Raw genomic sequence first — 18257 nt, 5'->3', positions numbered from 1 at the left:
CACAGTAGCCGAAGCCCAAAAAGCCGTCCCAAATCGAGATCAATGGCGCGGAAACACTAGAGACGTATTGAACACCCTGCTGCTGGCCTCCACAACAAATCGCTCCTTACCTTATAAAAGATGAAGCAATGTCGTTTACGGAGTATATACCATATATACCAAATGGAATTTTGGTAGAAGGTTTTGAGACTAGGAGGAAAGGTAGGGAGCTGCAATGCACCCAGTTTATAATGATGAAGGGGTTGTTGATTGGACAGTTGAGGGTGTTAGTATTAATTGAACATAGCTCGCTAAAGTTTAATAGGTTGTGGGGGCTTATGGTATAGGAGTGTTATACCGGAAATAATGTGGGATACGTCAGGGGCTGAGCGGGTTTGCCGCCACCCGCACAGTCGACTCAGTCAGCCCAGCGAGGTGGGCCTTACTTGCCTTGCTGTTCAAGTCCCAAGGGATCATGGGCTCACTTGTAGCCCATGTCTCTGTACCCATTGTTACAAGGACCAGGAGAAGGTTCATTTCCCTAGGGCAAGTGTACCTAGGTCCTGCGTGACTAATATAGGTGAATTTAGTTTTGTAATTTGTTTGTACTGTATGTCTTTTCTCCCCTGTCCACCGCTGTGTGTGATCCCTGTCCTATACCATGTCCCAGGCGAAGAGCAGCTCCAAGAAGTATCAGGTTTGGATTTCCAAGCAGCATGGTAGGGTGAGTGCGCATTGGATTAGAGGGCCACAAGGTAGACACAAATGGCAGTAAATTTTATCTCCCATAATGTTAAGGGCTTCAAAAGCCCACACAAAAGGCGGATAGCTTTTTCTGAATATAAGAAAAGGAAGGCTGATATTCTGCTCCTGCAGGAGACACACTTTAGTGAAAAAAAGTATCCTACATTTCTAGACAAAAGCTTCAGACCGTTTCACTTGGCATCCGCAAAAGAGAAAAAGAGAGGAGTAGCCATTTGAAGGAGTTAAAAGATGTAAGAATTGAGCTTAACTCACTCCTTACCTCCCAGGCTGAGAAAACGCTGAGTTGGTCAAAGAGGAAATTTTACGAAAAAGCTAAGTCAGATACCATGCTAGCTAACAAGATCCGCAATAGGCAACCAAATTATAATATTCACTCCATTAGGACCCACAGGGGAACCGTGACATCTAACCCCAAACTCACTGTGGAAGAGTTTAAGACATATTATGAAAAGCTATACGATGGGGAGAAGGTGACACAATGTAAATACCAGCAAAGCATTAGAGAGCTTCTTGAAAGACTCAGCTTTACCGAAGTTGAGCAGGTTGGAGCGAGAGTGTTTACAAGAAGATTTCACGCTTGAAGAATTAGTAGAGATAGTGAAGGATCTTAAGCCCTCCAAGGCCCTAGGTTCGGATGGGTTCGATAACCTCTATTAAAAAAAATGTATTGGGGTCCTAGCCCCTCATATGCTACGGATGTTCAATTCAGTCCTGGCAGGAGCTGCGTTCCCGGACCAGATGCTCCAGGCGTCCATCTCGTTAATCCACAAAAAAGGTAAAGATCCCACAAATTGTCAAAGCTACAGGCCAATATCATTTATAAATTCGGACATTCAAATCTACTCAAAGTTATTGGCCAACAGATTGAGCTCTGTTCTGCTTAGGCTGATTCACCCGGATAAGTTAGATTTATTCAAAATAGACAAGCGGCCGACAATACTAGGAAAATTATTGATATAATCGAATTTATTAATGCCAACAAGATTCAGAGGATAGTGGTAAGCTTGGATGTGGAAAAGGCCTTTGACAGAATAGACTGGCCACGCTTGGGGCGTTTGGGTTCGGGGGCAGAATCTTAGGGGCAATCAAAGCATTCTCTACCAATCCAGCTGCGAGGGTCCTTCATCAGGGCGTCCCTCTGAGCTCTTCAGAAGTAAAAGCGGCACAAGACAGGGCTGCCCGCTTTCGCCCCTGTTGTGCGCCCTCTGCATGGAGCCGATAGCTGCTCAAATTAGTATTCAGGATATATCGGTAATACAAATTCAATCACAAGTCCACAAAGTGGTGTTGTACGCGGACGATGTCATTGTGAAATTAACGTGACCACTTACCTCTCTACCCAACCTCTTTGACCTGCTGGGCAAATTTAACAGAATATCAGGATTCAAAATGAATCAATCCAAATCTGAACCCCTTAGTTTTCCATCTCCTTTGGGATATTCAAACTAATAGAGATTAATTTCAATTGACAGCCCAAAGCTATTAAATATTTAGGAGTAGATATAAAAAAATCTGCTTAATCTCTCTATAAGGCAAATTATCCGAAACTCTTGCAGTCCTTGAGAGGTGAGCTGAGGGAGTGGTACTCGTTCGGTATCTCATGGATTGGAAGAATTTACTGTGTCAAAATGAACCTTCTATCCCGTATCCTATATCTGTTTCAGATGCTCCCGATCCCTGTAGTTGTCCCGGACATTTTGGCTTTACAATCCTAGATTTCAAAATTGATATGGAAAAACAAGAAGCCACGTATTAAAATGAAAACTCTTCAAAGACCTAAGACTGCTTGTGGTTTAGCGGTACCTTGCTTGCTCTCATATTACAAAGCGGCTCAATTATGCCAAATTGTTCAGTGACACACAGACCCTGATATAAGAAGGTGGGTGGCAATAGAGAGCGAACTATGCACTCCATTGGAATTTAACAACTTAATCCGATACCCCCAAATCTAGATTTAAAGCACTTAAAATGCCGCTGTCCTCGATGCTCAATTCACTCGCGGTCTGGAAGGCCTCCAAATGTAGATGCTTGTTGACTTCTAGGCATTCCCTGATGGTGCCTCTTTACGGGAACCCTGACTTTGCTCCAGGTCTGGAAAGTGGGAATTTTAGAATTTGAAGACAACAGGGGGTGGGGAAATTGAAGGCTCTGGAAGGTGGAATCACCATTAAGACATTTGATCAGATTAAGTCAGAAAAAGACATTCCTAACATTTTACTCCAAACACACGGCACGTCTACCACTGATGAATTCTGAAACGCTGTGTGTGTTGGGTAACGACACACGGGGACTAACCTCTAGGATGTACAGAACTGTTCAGTTCAGGTAAAGAATATTCACAGAAGTTAAATTTCATGGCCCAGTGGGAGTAAGATTTAGGCAGGACACTGGAAGAGGATGAGTGGATTGAGATATTTAACGAAGCAGCCAAAGGTTCCATATGCACGACATTAAAGGAGAACGCATATAAGGTATTGATGAGGTGGTATCTAACCCCAGTAAAATTATCTAAGTTTGTCTGTGGTTACTCTACATGTTGTGGTCTTGCCCCTGTATAGCCCCGCTGTGGGAGCAAATTAGAATTTGGCTACAGAGGATTTTGGACCTCGAAATTCAGCTGGACCCCTGACTTTTCTTTCTAAATAAGCCTGCGCAGGAATTAGCCAGAGCGGACAATAAACGAGCTGATACACATACACTGCCCCTTGACTGCAATAGGAAACTACAATTCCAAGGTTGCTGTGTTGCAGCAGGGAGCCACGTACGGTACAGGAAGATGTAACTTGTGTTAGACAGGGCCTCAGCCAATTAAATTTGACTCTGAAGAAAGGAGCTCTCTAAGAGTCCCTAGCAGGGACAGCTGCATGGGAAGACCTGCTACAGCAGATCTGAACGAGCCTAAAGGACTTCAGGATTGCTGGTGTGTGTTTGTGTGTGACCCGGGGCCAGTCTGTGACCCGCTAAAGAGAGCGGGCATTGACTGGAGGGAAATCAGCAAATTGTGCAGGGAGGCCCAGCAGATCTTTAGAGTTCAAGCAGCACGGAGGAGTGAGCACCGTCAGATGACACTCAACGTTTTCAGCTAAAAGTAGTACCGCAGAATTTTGCGAAGTACAGGCCTGCTACACTTATTTGCTCCAACAGTGTTTCGGGCACCATCACACAGGCCTTGATACCCAGGATTGGGTGGCCGAAGCCTCAGACAGTGACATACACCCGCGCAGCGTTAATGGGGAATGTTATCTTGATGGGTTATAATATGAATGTTGGCATCTTTTGCTAAGGCTCATAAGATACCTAAGGTTTATCCATATTTGCTACTTTATTTCCTCGATTGTAAGACGCACTTTTTCCCCCCATTTTCACATGGCTGAAATAGGACTGCGTCTTACAATCGATGTACTGAAAAAAAACAAAACCAAAAAAAAACAGCTAGGGGGCGCTGCTGGAGATGCCGGCCGGGTCTTCTGTGTTCAGCAAACAGCATTGCTGCGATCACGCCCCCCCTCCCCTCCGTGCAGAGAGATCATGGCCCCCCTCCCCCCCTCCTCCATGAGGTGAAGAGAGTTCAGCGGAGATGCCGGACAGGGGTCTGTCTACACATTGCCCCCCTCCCTCCTGTCAAATCTCTGTGTGAGCTGCACGTGCAGAAGGAGCTATGTGTGTGTGTGTGTGTGTGTGTGTGTGTGTGTATCTCTGTGTATGTATCTGTGTGTGTGTGTGTGTGTGTGTGTGTGTGTGTGTGTGTGTGTGTGTGTGTGTGTGTGTCTGTGTGTGTATCTGTGTGTGTATCTGTGTGTGTGTGTGTGTGTGTATCTGTGTGTGTATCTGTGTGTGTATCTGTGTGTGTGTGTGTGTGTGTGTGTGTGTGTATCTGTGTGTGTGTGTATCTGTGTGTGTGTGTATCTGTGTGTGTGTGTGTGTGTGTGTGTGTGTGTGTGTGTGTGTGTGTGTGTGTGTGTGTGTGTTTGTATCTGTGTGTGTGTGTGTGTATCTGTGTGTGTGTGTGTGTATCTGTGTGTGTGTGTTTCTCTGTGTTTGTGTGTGTGTGTGTGTGACCTTCCATTCTTTCTCCCCCCTTCCCTCCTATCCCTCTCCCCCCCCCTCCCCTCTTCTCTCCTCCCACTCTTTCCCCCCTCCTCCTCTCTCCCCCCTCTCTCTCTCCCACCTGGAAAAAAATTCTGCACATTTAATATAGTGTGTTTTTTCCCCAATTTTTTTTTAATAAATCAAGGGTGCGTCTTAGAATCGATGAAATACAGTAGGGTATGTAAAAACGGTTATATTAGAAACGCCATTGTAATTTGTCTCCTGTTGTCTGACCTAACGCCACATGTCGTGTACCACCAGAAATAGAGGACTCAGGCCCCCACCCAGGCATAGGGTTGCCAGATGGCTTGTCCAAAAATACTGGACAAAATGGTGAAAGGTGGAGCGCGCGCGAGAATTGTTGGTGAGGAAGAATGTTATTTCTAAATGACCTGACTGTTACATAATTTTTTCAAAGTATTCACCAATTTGCACCAATTTATAGTCTGTTTCGTATAAAATCTGGGGAAGAGACTTGGGAGGGAGCACCCTTCCGAGGATCTTTTTAGAAAATAGAATATTAAATAGTGCGAATTGGTGCATGCTTGGAGTGAAATTTAGAACAAATGACGTAATAGTCAGATCATATATAATTAACTGACCTGCAGTCACACTGTATATGGTGAGCAATACTAATCTTAATGCTCCTCCCACAAATTCCAAGATTGTTGTACCCCTCCTCATCTCCTCTTCCCTTATCCTCTCACCTCCCACCCCCTCCCCTCCCCCTCTCAGCCCTGCTCTATCCCTTCTCACTGGAAATCCCGCAATGGGTTACTAAGTCCAGAGAGGTAATATCGCACACATACATGTCCGGTATTATCTCTCAGTTTTTACCGGACAGAGTAACCAAATACCGGACACCTGGCAACCCTACCCCAGCAACCGGTATCAGTCTGGGGCCAAATAAAGAGGGGTTACACCTCTATTAAAAATATATATTAAAAGTTTTTCCCCCAAATGTATATTTTTGTAATCCACACTATTACAATAAATCAGAGGTAGCATACGGTATCTTGTTTCTATTAATATTCTCCTCTCCTGCCATTCGGAATACTTACGTTAGCATTGCAAGTGATTGTGACAGACAGAGTTTGAACATTTAAGGACATACAGATGCAGCCACCAGTATTAGAACACTTACCTGGGAAAGTCTGGGGCAGTCTCACAGTAAATGCCTCAACATTTCTGTGAGATTCTTAATGGCCCATCGGATTAACACAGCAGGGGACCCTGCAGTCCCATTCAGAATGGGACTGCAGGGACCCCTGCTGTGTTAATCCGATGGGCCATTAAGAATCTCACAGAAATGTTGAGGCAATTTTGAGGCATTTACTGTAAGACTGCCCCAGAATTTCCCAGGTGAGTTCTAATACTGGGGAAAATACTCCAACGCACAGCCCTGAACAAAGTGGGTCCCACACCAAAAACTAATAAAAATATATCAAATACTTTATTCTTCCATTGTTTAAAAAAACGGAGATAGGTACCCTCCTACGCGTTTCGGGCAATCCGCCCTTTATCAACTCCTTGATCAACTCCTTGATAAAGGTCGGATTGCCCGAAACGCGTAGGAGGGTACCTACCTCCGTTTTTTTAAACTATGGAAGAATAAAGTTTTTGATATATTTTTATTCGTTTTTGGTGTGGGACCCACTCTGTTCAGGGCTGTGCGTTGGAGTATTTTCCCTTGGATCTCTCTGCATTCTCCTGGCTGCACGCCCACCAAGATCTACAGGACTGGGGCAATACAAATTGTGAGTAGTTATTCCTCTTTCTACCTACCTCTGGACTCCCCCAAAGAGGCGGTAGGTCTGATTTTCTTTATATTTCAGCCTTCAGGGCTAGAGTACTTGTTAATGGTATATGCTATATTATGAATACATACCTCACTAGCCACAGTACCTATTTTTCCACATTATTACTCAAAGGATTTACACCAGGATTGGACTTTTATGCTGGAGCGCATATCACTAATTGACTATACGTGAGTTCTAATACTGGTGGCTGCATCTGTATAACCCTTGTGGTTCATTTGCATGTCTCAGGCAGGTCTGCAGCCCTGTATTTCCCTATTATCGCTTAGCGAAAAATGCTTCCACTGCAGCCTAGGATTCTGGGTAATGATATGCAAATGATCAGTGTGTCACTACGTATCCATTTTTATTTATTGTACACTGTACGGTGGTGTGGTTTTGTCACCTTTTTTTTACCCACCATTACTTTTTTAAATCTGGTTACTGTAGATCCACGTACCAGCTTCACGTTGCATAGCCAACAATCAAGCTCACACTGAGACCCAAAAGTTTGAAACCGCTGTCTCTTAGTAGGTTTACTGGCTATTTACGTCTTTAACCCAGGCTGCAAGAAGAGAAGAGATGATGTGTAGTACAGCCTCGGATTCCAACTCCCAATGAGACCGGAAAGAATAACAAAGGTGAACACTCCAATGAGCAACAGGTCAGGTTTATTGCAGGGTGGTGCAGCAACAGGACAACAGGACAACACGAACGCACCTACGCGTTTCGTGCACTAGGCACTTTATCAAGGTGACAAATACATGTATTGCTGCGTAATTTATACTCACCTGAACTATGCCTCGCGCTACCGGGTGTGACGTCATCATCCCGCGTCGCAACGGGTCGCGGTGACGCGGCGTGCACAACCATTGGCTCGGCAGGTCAGGTGGTATGCTAATGCTAGCTGACTGTCTCTTTTTTCTAAAACAAGCTTTATTAACAACAAAATAAACACACAGTGAAAATATAAAACAAGTTAAAAACACACTTAGATACTGACAAACTGACAAATACTTAGCAAACTGACACAGGCAATGTCAGTAAATGCTTGATATTCTAGGGGGCTTATTTAGAATACTGTTGGAATACGTTTATTACTATTTATAGCCCCTACTGAAATATATTATGACATATGCCTGTGCAGGTGATACTGGGGAATTTGTAATTCGTAAAAGGAACATAATCACCAATACAGTATAAAGGAATAGTTGGTTATATACTGATATATTTTTATAAATATTGAATCCTATCTAATCAGTGCAATAGATATTGTAAGAGTATTAACTATACAGATGACTGTTATGAAATGACCCTTCATCTGGTGGTGATTAATATAATATTATATATATATGCATGACCATAAGTATACATAACATAACAAATGATACAATAACTTATAATCCACATATATTTATTGTCAGAGGAGCATGAACAGAGATTGGGAAAGCAAATAATAATTACAACTGCTGAGGTAAATGGTTACTGATGATTGGTAATTGATTATACAGTAAATCCATATTTGTCTATAATAATATATGTATATAAATGAAAATTGTAAATATATGAGAAAAATAAAATAGATTAATAAACAAATCCGTATTTATTCTATTTAAACAAAGAAAAAAAAGAAAAAAATTGCCATATCATTCATGGACTTTCTACTGTCATCCAGTATTATTTACATATATTGTGGAGGAATTCTGACCAATTTGGATGCATCACATCTATCCTACTCTTTAACCCAGGCTGTGCTGAAAGGTTGTGTAATGCGGCAGGAATACGTTTATAGGGTTCTATTTTGAAATGGATAAGAAGTAAAGAGACACACTGTGCTCATTTGCATATCATTACCCAGAATCCCTGGCTGCAGTGAAAGTTTACTAAGCTATAATGGGATTGCCGACCTGTGAGACATGCATTTGCACCACAAGTGGTCATTTTTATTTACAGCTCATATAACAGTGCACAGCACATCTTAATGAAAAACTAATAATAATAATAATAATAGCCTGGGGCACATTGTGTGTATATCATGCTATTTTATAAAGGGGAGTGATTAGGTAAGCTAATAACATAAGTACATTATTTTACATTTTGTATGCCTTCCAGTAAATGTTCTAAAGAATTTAATACCACAAAAACAAAACTGCTGTGATAAGCACATTTAGGAGTAATCCTGAATCAGTATTGTGGTTCTATTTTCTAGATACTGTATCATGGGCTTCAGTACATTCAGGGAGTGCAATCTTTATATTCTCAAGAAGAGCCCACAAAAGACAAGCATGAGTGATTTATAAACCAAACAAGTAGCATTTAACCTAAAGGCAGGATAACCACGATCATTTCGAGAGAAGACAGGCCATGTTCTTACACTTTTAAAACTTGCAACATGGAAGATGAAGGAAATGATAACTTTAGACAGCAAAAAATAGCTTTATAAAAAGATTAAGGCAACAAAAAAGTTGCTTTAATTTAGCATACAGTTTTTAATATAAACTTTTTTTTTTAAGGGGTTTTAGTATAGCATATACACCTTTAAAAAGTAAAAATCCCTAAATAGAAACAAAATGTGTGCCACCTCAGCATAAAAAAAATAACCTAATGGCAGTAAGATAACTTTTCGAGCTGCACTTGCAACCATTTTTCCTACTCCCAATGCACCTTGGTCCCAGCATGCATTATTGCCCTCGAGCTACCTTGATTAACATAACAGGATACACATTGTGACCCAATGAAGCCTTTCACTTACTAAATGAATGCACACATTTCTTGACTAGGACAATGACACTTAAGAGATCTGAAATGACCCCAACATAATAACCTCTTCTTACATCCAGAGTCACAATAGAATGTGTTTAATGTTCTCAGCCATCAATATCAATGCTTGTCAGCCCTTACAGCTGTGGGAGTGATTTGCAACGCAATAAATTTCATGGGCTTTGCTGTCAGCAATGAATTCCAGTGCCAAGCTGCATTGCATAACCTCTGCCAACAAGAGGGGATTTTTCTGACCTTCCATTTGGTTCAGAAGGAATATTTAACTCCCCACTAGCCCTATTTATGCATCCCTTCTTTCTGTACATGTTGTCTTGACATTTTCCTCTTGATCATATATTTTCTCGAGCAATGTTTCTGGAAAAATAAATATATACAGATGTTCCTTTAACTCCTCGACTACCCAGAATTGAAAATGCAGAGCAATGGCAAAGTGGCAGTGAAGAGGTTAAGAATGGATCTGCTTTTTCCCTGTTTGTAATGCGGATTCAGAAATAACCCGGACTGGATCTACAAAGCGTCGTTAAGTCACTTACAGCGACCTTGACCTAATTTAATGTCATGTTAAAAGTAATGCTGTATCCATGTTAAGTCATATTTTCTCCTGTAAAGAGCATTGCATTAACTATAACGCAATGATAATCAGGGCTGGAAAGATATCGCTAACATTCACCAGTCCAGGTAAAAAGTCATTCGTTCTCCCCTCATTCCCACACCGTACCCCCATTATACCCACACAGGCTCCTTTTCTCTGGACCGCGCCTGACTGGAAAGATGCTGCCTCCTTTCCTCTGCAGGCTGTGGGAAGGCAGTGCCTGTAACTCACCGCCAGGGCCTCGGTACTTCTACCCCACAATGCCTTGCACTTAAAAGAGACAGACCGCAACGGCAGACACAAGGCATTGTGGGGCCCGCACACAACCTGCAGCTCCGCGCTAGAGAAAAGGCGGCTGCATCTTTCACTTCAGGCACACTTATCAAAATGGTATATTAGGAGACTTATAGAGACAATAGGGGAAGGGGCTATATAAGTTTAACAGAATGATGACAAGGAAGCTGTTTGTCAGTCTTTACACGCTGTGTTTAAAATGACCATAACATTAACCAGAAAACCATATAATCAAACAATTAGCCTCCTTTTTTATATAGTGGGAAAAAATCGACTGGTGTCAATACAGTACATGCTTTTGTATTCAGAACTGGTACTCCTAAAAGTAGTACAATAGTTGTGCATAAAATTTTTTTTTATTAAAAACAAAAAAGGTAGAAGTAGCAGTAATAACAAACAATAATCTGCCCTAGGGACTATACTGTATATTCTTAAACCTACTTGGTCTGGTAAGCTTAAATATAATCCCAGCACTTTAGAGGTTATATCATTTTCAGGAAGTAAAGAACTGACACTGGACATGTCAACCAATCATTAAGAAGAAACAGGGAGAAATATAGGGCAGATCATCTTACTCATTCTCTCTGACACAGCAAAGTTCTAGTAGCTGTATTGTTCCAGAATAAGTGTATGTAGCACAGTTTTCCCCACCCTATGGGAGATGTAGAGGCTACTGTGTGCGTCGTGCTTTACTTGTGGCTCACAGGAGGCCTGAACCTCCGCTGCTGAGAGCCTGGGGTGTGTCTGATCCATCTGGTGACAGCGCCTCCACCTGTGTGGGATCCTACTATGTTGGATAACTCCGTCGCAGGACCCAGTAAAATAACACACACAATGATAAAGATAAGTTTACTGCATGCATATGAAAACGGAAATAACAATATACCACCCACGGCCGTAACCCCACAGTGCCCTCCAACACAGTGTCCACACTCAGATGGGATATTCCCCCAAAGTACTGAGGTGCTCCTGGGCACCCAACCACCCTGGTGTCCACAAAAGTCAATCCACCCAAAGTGTGTGTGACAGCACTGCCCACAACCGCGTATTAAAGTTGGTGCACTTGTTGGTGTAGGTGTGATACCTGCCGGGTACTCCAGCACCCGGTAGCGCTGACTGAAGTAAAATGGCCGTCCGGTCCCATACCGTCGGCTTCAGCAATGAGTCAGCCTCCGCATGGAGTGGTGTCCAGCTGGAGGGTCCCACCATGAAGAGAGTCTCTTATCTGTGGGGTGATATGGTCCCAGACAACCGGATTACTAGTTCTCTGCTGAATCCTGGCTGTATCGCTCACACTTGGAACTACAGGGGCAGTGTCCCTATCTAATGGCTGTGGCCTCTGTGGGTCTTTGGCCTAGTGCAGGAGCCATAGACACCCTGCACACACACTCTCTAAGCACGCCAAATGTATCTTCTTGCCTGCAGGGCAATCCGAGCGCCCTATTGGCTGCTGTGGCAATGTGATCTAGCAGCCCCATAGCTTTCTGGGGGCTGTAGTCCCCGCTGAGCCCTATGTGAGTAATGGCCGCCCTGTCCATATCACCTGCGCAACCCATCTGCGCATGTGCGCCCATATCTAACATGGCGGCACCCTGCTATGGGAGCTTCCGGCGAACTGGGTCGCTTGCCGTAACCTCCCTGCTCCTACCGGCACTTGCCGAACGCCCCCTCTGCAGTGCTATCGGAGGTAAGGGGAACATGGGGAACCCAGGGGGGATACCCAGAGGGGAGACCTGGCCACATGTAGATTCTTCATTGGTTATTGTTAAAGCTTTTATTAGCCAAGATGAATGTTTACAGAAATGTCATAACCCCATAGTTGTTCATGGATATATGTACTGTACAGGGGTGGCAAAACTCAGTCATCAGGTTTCACCAACAGGCCAGGTTTTAAGGATATCCATGCTTCAAAATGATTTAGCAACTGATTGAACCGCCTGTGCTTATGGAGGGATATCCTTAAAACCTGACCTGTTTGTGGCCCTTGAGAACCGAATTTGGCCACCCCTGGTATAGTAGAAGAAATGATGTGCGGTATTGAAAATTCGGTTGCATATATTACTTAAATATATATTTTTAAAAATTTCTTGTTGATCTACTAAAACTGGTATTACAATCTATGATCATTTACATCCTCTTTGGTACAGTCGTTATATTTCCCAATGAAGCAGGGGAATTAAACATAAATATCTAATGAATTGTGGGGGCCCAGAAGAACATTTCTGGTGCTGTAAGTAACTTCCAACCAGATTAAACAAATGTCACTCCAGTGGTCTTTGCAAAAAGGTTATATTTATAAAGTGCTACGTTTCAGAGACGTTGCAGAGAGTAAAACAGACATTTAAGAATTAATTGAACATGTGGAATTAGTGCTTTAAATCCAGTCAGCCTTGCTTACATAAATGTAGAGCTTTTGACATAATACACTTCCTTTGTTTCTTGTGTTAGAAGTTCTTTATTTTTCACATATAACTGCAATTGTATCTGCATTGCAAGGCTCATATTACATTGAACTGGTTCTTTAAATCTCCTAATTCTTCCAGTACCAGCGCCCTGCTTTATATAATCAGTAACTAATAAGTCATGTGAGTTACCGTTTGTACAGTTAGCAGGGTATATTTAGAGTCAAATTTCCATAGAGCAGTATACTGTATCTGCACTAAACCTGGCTGATTAAAGAATGTTTATATGCCTGAATATGTTGAGAACGATTGTGATGTAATTTTCAAGCCAGAAAACAATGACAATCTGCCCTTTCCCCCACTTCATCCGTTTTGTATCAAGCTTTGGCTCCTAAAAATGCAGACTGGCTGATGTTGGAAATTGTACTTTCTAATGATTTTTACGCCAAAGGGTGACCAACATAACATTTTTGTGCATTAAAGGTACAGGAAATTACATAAATTGCAAATGTTTTAACACAGTATGATCCACCTACTGTATCTACTTTTTAAACTAAAAAAAACATGGATTATTATGCAAGGCCTGAATCCAGAAATGTGAAGGAAATTGGTGTTCTGTCTTATTATTCATACTCTGTTTGCTTAAAGCAGCAATCGTGCTTCTTTATTTTCTTTGTTGGTTTTTTTTATTAGAGAATTGGAACCAGGGTATTTTGTGCTCCTGGAACCCTGGTTCAAAAGGGACACCAAATTGCGCGGGTCCCAACGGCCAATAGGAAGCCACAGTATTATCGGCTTCCCATTGGACGACTGTTTAAATGTTCTGGAAGTCACTCCGGCACCAAAGCCGGTAAGTTTTGGTAAAAACCAGCGGGTCTCCAGAGCTCAAAATAATGCTGTTCAGCTCCAGAGAACCCGTGTTTCTTATTATTTACAAAATTCAATACCAAAATGGGCCGGATTGCTTCTTTAAATAAACTAGTTTTATGCAGCGTACCATGGCGGTACCAGTAGCTCACTAACACTTTTCTTCTGACCACATATAGGTGAGAAACGCTTAATACGTGGCAGCAGCGTTTCTTCTGAGGAAGTTCTAACAATAGATCCAACTTCAGTACAAGAAACAGTATCACTGAATAGCTATTCAACATGGGGGGAAAACACAGAAGATTCAGGCATGGTGAGCTCTCCATCAGATATTGCCTCTCTGGATTTGCAAAACGATGGCATAAATAACAGAGACACATTCTGGAATCAAGAAGATACAATGAAAACTAACGAGACCTACACTGCCTCAGTGAGAAGTGCGTCTTGCAACAGCAATGACTCATGGAGCCTACCGGCAAGGTAAGTTCATTCACGCTGCTGAGTAGAGAGTAGTGTATAAGTATTACAGGTCTTTGTGCAGAATATCACAACACATCCCACTAGATGGAACAATGAAGCCGACTACATCCTAACCATTATTTTTTCTATGTTATGTTCTCTATTTACATAAGTTGTACAAATATTTGCCCTGACTTCAAACTTCAGTTTATGTTAGCTATTCATGCCCAGTCTAGTTACTGAGATCCAGCAATGATGTCGCCATGATTTTAAGGGCCCTATTAATTAAACTCTGTTGTCAATGGAACATCACACGAAAACTGCATGCCATGTGTGTTTTTCTTGTGTTCATTAAGAACTATGTATACATAAAAATTGCATAGATTGACGTTGCATTTGTATACGCTTTTCACCCGGTTTGCTCCAAAACTGAGAGGAGAAACCCTAATTCAGGATCAACTTCTCTGCCTGAATATTTAAAATCTATTCGAATTAGCATATTTTCCAGGTATGAGGTGTGTTCATAGGTATGTAGGTGAATCTATTTGGAGGTATATAAGGCAATGGGCATTCTTCTAAATTGCTCCCTCACCCACTATCCACTTCTGGCAGCAACCTTCTGGGTGATCTGCAAACTCACAGCCTAATGAATTACCAATGAATATGTAATTTTGTGTGTTTGCCTCATTTGCATACACAATTTGCATAGCGCACAGAATTGCTAGCTGGAACCAAAACACATCAATACCAGCCGTACAGTTGGGACATACGAGAAGGGGTTAATGAATACAACCAATGCAACTCTGTGAGAGAGACGACTTTTAAAAGATATTGTTATAAGAAAACATTTGTAATGAAGAAACACTCTAGAAAAAAGTTTGAAAATGTATTTAAAATACCAGCTCAAAAAATAGATTTTAAAAACAAAGTAACCTGGACCCAGTCATTGCCAGAAGGGCAGTGGCACTTGTGTGAGCAACTCGTAACCACATGATCGCTACCCAAGTCCGCTCTGATGACGCGGTGACCACGATCGGGAATGGAAGTGGGGGGCCTCTTTACTTCCATTCCCGATCGCATTCACCGCTCCTATATCTTCCCTGCAAAACAAGCAAGCCATCAGCATGTTCTCAGGATGTGATAATGGTACCTGGCAGTAAAAGGCATAGCGTAATAAAATGTATATGTCTGGATCTGAAGTATGCAACTGCACTTTATTTTGGTATACCGTGCATGAAAGGGAATTAATCTAGAAACCTAAATATTAGGACAAATATGCCAAAACATCTTGCACAGTAACTATACATTGAATTTTCCCATCTGCATTTTTATGTAGTTGGCTTTTCCGCCTGCTCACATACAGTATATGTTTCTGCCCCTACAGTTGCCAGCCTATTTGAAGATCTGCAATCTGGCCTTGTTGCTGTAACACTGGATCTTACTTGTGAAGCATTCACACTTGTATTTGATGTAAAACCTTAACGAGCAAAAGTGCAAGCAACCAATAGATTGCAAGTTAATGCGTTGCTGGTACTTTCAACAGAAAATGGGATTCACACTGTACTTTTTCGCAATTTTCTTTCTTTTTGTCAGTTGTAATGTTAAATACAAAGTTTAGTAGTATTTCTCAATTATAGAACTATGACATGCTTGAAATAGTTTTCTTATTAGAGGACAAGGACGTGAAAGGGATGTGTTGATCCCTATGATGAAATCCTGTTTCTTTCTCAAGGACCTCTACCCTAGGTCCTACCATAAATTAGAAAACCTAGAAATGCCACTGCTCACATATCCCTCTTCACCTCAAACTGATGGTCTGCAAGAGTCGGTCAGAAAACCTCAGCTGTTTGAAGGGTATTATGATATTGGAGTCACGTGACCTACTGTTTTCAAAGTAAGCGGTGTATACTTTTGAGTCACATCTTCAGAGAGCAGAATTTGTGCACTAAACCTCACTAAGTGGTCATTCTATTTTGTCCGAAGCGGGTGTTTGGGTAGTTTTTGACCCCAAATCACCATAGGTACTTCTAGCTGAAAATGTGTACAATGGTGGTACAGAGTTATACATATTACATAAACAGAATTACATACCAAATAAGATAAACAATCGCAAACAAATACGAAAGGTAAAGAGGACCCTGCTTATGAGAGCTTACAAACTAGAGGGAATATGGGCAAAATTGAAACAAAGGGCAAAGTGTTTGCTCAGGATAGAGTAGAGTGTAGCCGCAAGCTGATCCCATTTCGGCTTGGGGGTGTGGATGCTACAGGGTGTTAGATATGGTTGGAGGGGGGTGCTACATGTTAGGGGGAAAGTCTGATGGTGCATGGTAGGGATAATTGAGAAGAAGGCCCTAAAGGAAGAACTGAATTTAACTTTATTCCTGGGTCGACAGTTGAAAAGCTTTTTTTAATTCTTCACTTTCTGTACGAGCAGAAAGCAATTCAACATAAATAAACAGTATATGTCCTGTACCATTGGTCACAAGGGTATCATGGCATATTACAATATGCAGTACTGTAAATGATTTGACAGATTCTGCATTTCATTCTGTTGTAGTGCTTGCATACAATATCTCAATATATCTTTACAATACATCCTGTGGCAACAAAACTTGGCAAATTACAGTAGCCAATATAGTTTGTGAGACTATTGATTGGATGGTTGTGGGCAACCTTCATGAATTCAACAGTGCCACGTTTAAGTTCTATTTGCCCAAATTTGCTGTTTACAATGCAAGCTCGAGGCCAGGGATTCCTTTCCTTGTTTTTGTCGATCACATGCCATCTCTCACCCTCCACCATTGACCCATATCTTTTTAAGGGTTTTTAATGATTTCCTTTAGACCAGAGGTTCCCATCTCCAGTCCTCTAGAACCCATAACAGTCCAGGTTTTAAGAATACTATCACATTATAACAGGTGGCTCAAATCATTTTGATCGAACCACCTGTGCTCAAGCATGGATATCCTTAAATCCTTAAACCTGGATTGTTAGGGGTCCTTGAGGACCAGAAATGGAACCACTGTGTTTTATGTTCCTGTTCATTAAAAATGACCCAAGTTTACCTGATGTATGGCCGCATTTATCATGTCTCCAGAAACCCCATGATTTAAGAGATATTGCCTACCAAATGTTCCCATCCAAGGGTGCCCTACAATAGATTCAAATCTTTGTAGACTAACCAATTAAAAAGCTCTCTTGGCAGAATGCACATGTGCTTGAACCCGATGCAAGTCATACTGTAGTTGTTCATTTTTAATACTGTAGATGGCAGCCATTTTATGTTTGTGACCAGACTTTATTTTCTTTTACATTTTTAGAGCTATAGCATTGGTGGTGTCATGGCCATTCAAATGATACATATGTAACACATGTTCTCATCCCCCCCCTCCCCCAACCTAACTTAAAGGCCAGTGTATGGGAAAGGAGCGCGTTACCTCGCTATTTGGTGCTTCACCTGTTAGTTCGCAGGAGGTCTGAGTGGTCTGCTGAATGTTATGAGACTGGACAGGACTTGCTCTTACAGAATTCTGGTTCATCTTGGTGTTATCAGCGCCTCCAGTAGCGAAGGCTCCTACAAGTGTAGGCGTCAGCACCCACCACTACACACAAACCTTCTCTCAGCCCAGGGACTGACACCTTAGACTGAAGTATAATTGCAGGGTCTTTATTCAGCATCACACAGCTTAGCAGCATACTCTTCTGCATACGCCCCAGGACTTTTGAATGGTGCTTTACGTCCACTGCTCCTGGTGGTCTTGATTAGCCAGCCAAGTGAACAAGCTTACCCGCAATGGGGAAGACTCACAGTTCCCACCATTACTTATTCCTCCTTCACCCTAGCCAGGGATCAGGGAGAGACTCTTCCACCTCCTTACTCCCTGGGGAGCTCGGAGGACTCATTCCTCCACATCCTCACTCCAGGAGAAGCAGGGAGGAACACAACCTCACCCTCTCAAGGCTGATGGGAAGACTCTCTAGCTTTAACCTACTCCCGTTAGAAACTTCCAGAAGGGGCGGGCTCATGGACTGTACCCACCTACAAGGGGCTGTATACAGGCCATGAGACATCACCTACCTTCCTTCACTTTCTGGGGAAGCAGGAAGGGGGTTCAAGGGCCCACAGATAAACCTGCTAATGCCTGGATCTTAACAGGACCTACTGTACATAGCAGATACACTGTGGAGAGAAACAGGTACGGCTGAACATACCCTGTTACACATATGAAC

General features: G+C 42.3%; 1 protein-coding gene across 7 annotated transcripts in view; it reads left to right on the top strand.

The window, feature by feature from the left end:
• The window catches only part of COBL (cordon-bleu WH2 repeat protein), a 431588-nt gene that overhangs the window by 359443 nt on the left and 53888 nt on the right, over positions 1 to 18257 (top strand). For all 7 annotated transcript variants that reach the window (XM_075586506.1, XM_075586505.1, XM_075586504.1 and 4 more), the window contains one exon: positions 13745 to 14045. In XM_075586506.1, coding sequence (XP_075442621.1) covers positions 13745 to 14045 — 301 coding nt within the window. The remainder of the gene's footprint in view (positions 1 to 13744; positions 14046 to 18257) is intronic.

The sequence above is a fragment of the Ascaphus truei genome, chromosome 2 (genome assembly GCF_040206685.1).
Source record: "Ascaphus truei isolate aAscTru1 chromosome 2, aAscTru1.hap1, whole genome shotgun sequence".
NCBI classification, from domain to species: Eukaryota; Metazoa; Chordata; class Amphibia; order Anura; family Ascaphidae; genus Ascaphus; species Ascaphus truei.
This window is presented reverse-complemented; position numbering and strand designations above follow the sequence as displayed.